Source organism: Seriola lalandi, unplaced genomic scaffold, assembly GCF_002814215.2.
Source record: "Seriola lalandi dorsalis isolate HSWRI2012SDOR001 ecotype SW California unplaced genomic scaffold, Sedor1 jcf7180002054885, whole genome shotgun sequence".
Lineage (NCBI taxonomy): Eukaryota > Metazoa > Chordata > Actinopteri > Carangiformes > Carangidae > Seriola > Seriola lalandi.
In genome coordinates, this window is record NW_019525437.1 from 1,684,907 (window position 1) to 1,690,098 (window position 5,192).

Here is a 5,192-nt window from a genome sequence, read left to right on the forward strand (position 1 = left end):
TTACTTGTTCTATATTTAGTGTTTATGTACATGAATATTGGCAGGACAACTCTGTACATGTGACACACACACACAGCGATACAGTGATAATAACACAGATCTCCAGCACAGAACACATTTACAAGATGGGCTCTAGAGCAAACACTGGCTGAGATACATAGGGGAATGTCTGAACTACGACAACTTCCTCATAAAACTGGAATTTCCTCGTAACGGTTATTATTGTCATCAATAAAAACAGACGATCAAAAAGAGATGAAAAGTATAAAATAATTTAAATTCTTCCTAAAACATGTGGCGAATATGCAGAGGGAGATTAATACAATACAGGCAGCTACTGTATCTCCTCCGCTCCGCGTGATTCCAAACTGAAGCGATGGACAAATATGACGGACAAAAAGCAAACGTCATGCAGAAAACAAAGAAAACATACAATGTGAAAGATGATCCTCTTTGAAGCTCTGCCTCCCCGGTGGCAACATGATGTCAAGACGACAGGCCTGGTAACAGAGCAGCTCACGCCACGGGCCACCCAGACGTGCCACAATGAAATGTAAACATAAATATACAGGTTGATATCTCTCTCTACAAACAGTTCAGTCACTGCCACAGGCCCATCAGCTGTGTGAGTAGTCAGTCTGTATACACTCCTTAGTAGAATATCACTTAGAGTTAAATAAACTTATTTAATATATATATTTATAATAGATTTATTCTTTGCAGAGTCATTTAGCAGTATTTCCTTGTTTTCACCAGTTTGCTCTGGTATTTCACAGAGTGACCACTGTGTCCCACCACGTAAACGTCCAGCAGGTAGGTCTTGCCCGGCTCCAGACCGGTGATGGTCTCTGTAGTCACAGCTTTCTGCAGGTTCGGGCTGTGGAAGTACTTGCACAGGACCTTTTCTGACTTCCTGCGGGTCTCTGGCCCAGCACACTGGTTTTGTTCCCGGCGTCTCTGCTCCTCGCCGTAATTATCAGCCACCTCCTTGCGGTAAATGCAGTATTTGTTGCGGTCCTGCGTGCCCAGCCAGGCCACGGTGACGGAGGAGCAGGTGCGCAGCTTGTCAAAGGCCTTGATGCGTGTGTCCTCCGGAAGTGAAGGGAAGGGCTGCTTGCTGCTGGGTCGTGTGGTGGCTAGTACTTTTAAAGTGGAGGCTCCTTTCCTGCTCCCCCGCAGGCGGATCAGGTACTTGGCTTTCGGCTTCCCCCGCAGTTGGAATTGCCGTACCCCCTCCACGTTCTGTGAGAGCTGCAGCTTACCATCGCGCCTCACCTGCACCTGGACGGCATCTAGACACGTGTGGACAAACAGAGTGACCCTCTGATGGGAAGACACGGGAGCAAAGCGCAGAAACTTGCTGCCTTTTCTCTTGATGAAAACGTCTGACACTTTTCCGTCTTTCAGTTCCACTGTTTTCTGACGAGCTTCCTCTTTAGTGCGGGCGAACGTTCCCACGTATGCTGTGCTGGTGTTGGTGGCAGAATTCACAGCAAAAACATCAAAGTAGTACTGCGTGTCTGGTTTCAGGTCTGACACAGTGAAAATGTTCTTATTGCCAATGCACACCTTCTGAATGTCTGACGCTTTGGGCTTGGCTGTGTAGGCCCGTGAGATCTTGTTACTTGTGAGGCCTCGGTCTTTGCCAAAACCACCGTCGGAGGGAACAAAGCCAAAGTGCATGAAGTCAAACGGGCTGAAGTCTCTGCCGGGCTTTGGAGCCAGCATGAAGGCATCATCGTTGCTGATCTTAGCTTCAGCGGCACACATGCTCTTGAAGTTGTGCTCCTTGTTGATTACCACACAATACTGGACAGGCTGGCCCATCAGAGAGCCTGTAGGCGTCGGCTTCCAGGCCAGCGTGATGGTGGTGCGGCCCAGTGCGGTCACATCCACACGGGGGTCGTAGGGCAGCTCCGGGTAAGGCTGGTCAGACTCTGGAGTCGTGGTGGCGTACACCTTGAAGTTGCTGTCTTTCTCTGTGGACAGCAACTCCAGCTGGTAGAGGCCAGAGGACGTGCTGGTGGCCACGTACGACTCCACATCGTTACCCTTGTAGTTGAAGAGCTCCGTCCCTTCGTCCACAGTCACCTGCTGTTTCTGCTGCTCCAGAGGTTCAGGCTCTCCTGGAAAACCAAGAACACGCACAACATAAGCTCTTTGCTTGACAACATTCTGAACATGTTGACAGAGATGTTTAGTCATGACCTTTACAATATTTTTCTTCTTTTTCATTTTTGGCTTTGATGGAAAGTAATTTCCACCCGCACTAAAAAATCTGTAACATGTTGTTGCTGTGAGGTCATGATGAAGCTCTGCAAGCCTCACGGACGATTAGCCCCTCACATGGCAGCCATGTTTTCACTCCAAACATCCCCAAAGATCACAGGCCAGCATTCACTCGGCCTTTCCGGCCGAGCTGTGCTAAAAAGAAGTGCCTTGTAGCTTCTCTGTGAGGGAGACAGTCTGAGCTCTTACTCCGGCCTGAGCCAGAAACCATAATATTGTGTTTGTCGACCAGAGAGTGTGCTCAGCGATGTACTAAAAATTAATGCTCATAGATCTACTCCCACCAGAGACATTTAGCAAAAAGAGATGCAAAGACAGGAGGAAGTTCAGTGGCTGAACTGAAGTCACACTTCCACCGTGTGTTGGGTCCAGATTTGTCGCTATTCTTTCAGTTCAGGATGAATTTTTTCCTCTTGAGGAAAGGTACGTGTCTCCATCTGTGTAACCACACAATAAATCATTTGGTAATATTTGATTTGACAAGAGCACAGACACACACGCAGGTGCTCACGTATTGACATTCAAATGTATGCTCACATCACACATCTACGCTCAAAACCACCGCTTTAGTCATCTGGCAAGACCTCCTGTGCTGACAGGACACCCTCCAGATGGAGAAAGTTTTAATGTGAGGCAGAGGAAGGAAAAAAAGACAGAAAGAAGGAAAGGAAAAGAGGAAGAAAGACAGACAGACAGAGAGCAGCAGGATTTACCTTAAGAAGACCAAGACAGCTTAAGTAAAGGGATGTAACGGCTTTGATTCAGTAGGTCGACAAGAGTGGAGCCCTTCTCTAAAATTATAGACGTCAGCTTGGGCCGAGTCAGACATCATAAGTGGTCAGACTAGACACTGCGACTGTGACTTAATTAAAACCCACCAAAACACACAGCCTAACATCACTGCGTCGGTTAATTGTGTGTGGGGGGATAGTGATATTTCCACAGAACGTGTCATTAACCTCTTCCACTGCTGCCTGATGTCAATTATACCTGATCCCTCTGCGCTGGCCTCCTCTGGCAGCTCCTGCAGGGTGAGTTTCCACTCCAGAGGAGCATCGCAAGGTGTCACGGTCACAGACAGGGGTGTGTTGTCTTCTTCCACCACAAAGTAGTACCTGTGGAAATGATAGGCCTGATATGAGCATCAACATTCATCTTTCATCATAGTTTGAGGTTATGATGCGTGGGCTAAATGCATGAGCAGACTGTTTGAGTCTGTTGTATTGTTGTTCCACCGACCTTGGTCTCTCTCTCTCTCTGCGCTGATAGACACTCAATTACACACACACAACTTTCTCATCTATTATTTAGTTTTTGCATCAACATAATAGATCATGTTACTGAGCCACCATCTGATGTTTCCTATCTGCTTACAGTAAGTGGCCATCAGCAGCTGTAATGTTTTCCTCAGTGACTGTTATGGATCTGTCAGTAGTGGACGGGGGCATTGGCCCCTTTTACCTCTCATAACAACATGTAAACAGTTTTTAATGACTGGGATTCATTCAGTCACCGTTGCTTTGAAGAGCACTTACCTTTTAGGTGTGTCCCTGAAGAGGTAGCCGCTGATCTCAGCTCCGTCAGGGATGATGGAGGAATCGTGGAACAGCGTCTTGTCTCTGATCTGCATCTGGAAGAGCCCTTCGTCTCTCGTGGGCAACTTCTGGGCCACAGCTCCCAGCCCCAACAGCACCAGCAGCACCACGCTCCAACCTTTACACTGCCTCATTCTGAAAGATGAAGAAAATTGACTTCAGTTTGATTTACAGCATAATATACGTCCTAAAAACAGAAGCAGCCCCCGTACCAGCTATTTGTTTTTTGATGATATTTGTCATAGGATTACTGAGATAGCATTTTTCTTTGATCATACAGTGATGTTTGATTTTAAACCACTAGTTCCACGGCTCTGTCTCTGTGTGACACACTCTACCACCACGACCCCTAGATCTCATGTTTAACCTCTCTATTTTTAAATCATGTGTGTTTAATTTCTACAAAAAAAAAGTTTTTACTGAGAGTTAAAGGTTGTGGGGTAAAAACATTGCTCCTGGCCAGGCTTTACCCCTGCTTCAAGTCTTTATGCTAAGCTAATCAACTCCTGGCTCTAATTTAATATTTATCTATTTAGCATAGATATGAGTGCGGTATCAATCTATTCATCTAACTCTAAAGCGAATGAGCATCTTTCTAAAGATATCAAACTATTTTCTTAGAACAAAACATAACTCCTAGACTTCAGAGCAGCTGGTGGGCCAGTGGCAGGCTAGCTGCTTCCAGACTTTATGTTAAGCTAGGCTAATGCTTGTAGCTTATCTTCAGCAAGGAACAAATAAATGTCTATCTTTTTATAAGAAAACCTAAGCGACAGACTGTAGAGGTGCTGGTTGCCAGAGCCAAGGTCACTGTTTGTGCTACGCTAACCTAAGCTAACTAACTGCTGGTTGTAGCTTCATCTTTTCTGCACAGACATGACAGTGATATCAGTCGTCTCATCTAACTCAGCAAGAAAACAAATACGCAAAACTATTTTTTTAATGTACATTATCAACTATGTCTATTTTTGCCATGGAAATTATGAATGGCTTTTTCCTATCTGTCCTTTGACTCTGGCATTGACTGAAACCACAAATTGTTCTTAATGAGTTCTTTTTTGGCAGCAGACCATTACAGTGTTTTTAGAAGCATTCAGCTTTATTTATTTATTGTTCACTACATATTTCATTGCATGTTTAAATGTGTTTTTGCCATATTTTCCTGTAAGCTTTCACCTTAATTAACATTTAACATTAAACCTGGATGACAACCCGCACACCATCTGTGAGTGAATCAGTGAGTGAGAGACAAAAGTAAAGGGAGAGTGAATGAGTACTCCAGGCCACAGGGAGGGGAGGGGGGATGGG

The 5,192-nt window shown here is 45.5% G+C and overlaps 1 protein-coding gene across 1 annotated transcript in view; it reads right to left on the reverse strand.

Moving 5' to 3' along the window:
• Window positions 1-5,192, reverse strand: part of ndnf (neuron-derived neurotrophic factor) — a 10,135-nt gene continuing 4,943 nt past the window's right edge. Inside the window, exons 2-4 of the mRNA XM_023428684.2 lie at window positions 3,825-4,019; window positions 3,280-3,404; window positions 1-2,126 (exon numbers count right to left, since the gene is read on the reverse strand). Coding sequence (XP_023284452.1) covers window positions 730-2,126; window positions 3,280-3,404; window positions 3,825-4,018 — 1,716 coding nt within the window. The 5' untranslated portion in view covers window position 4,019 and the 3' untranslated portion in view covers window positions 1-729. The remainder of the gene's footprint in view (window positions 2,127-3,279; window positions 3,405-3,824; window positions 4,020-5,192) is intronic.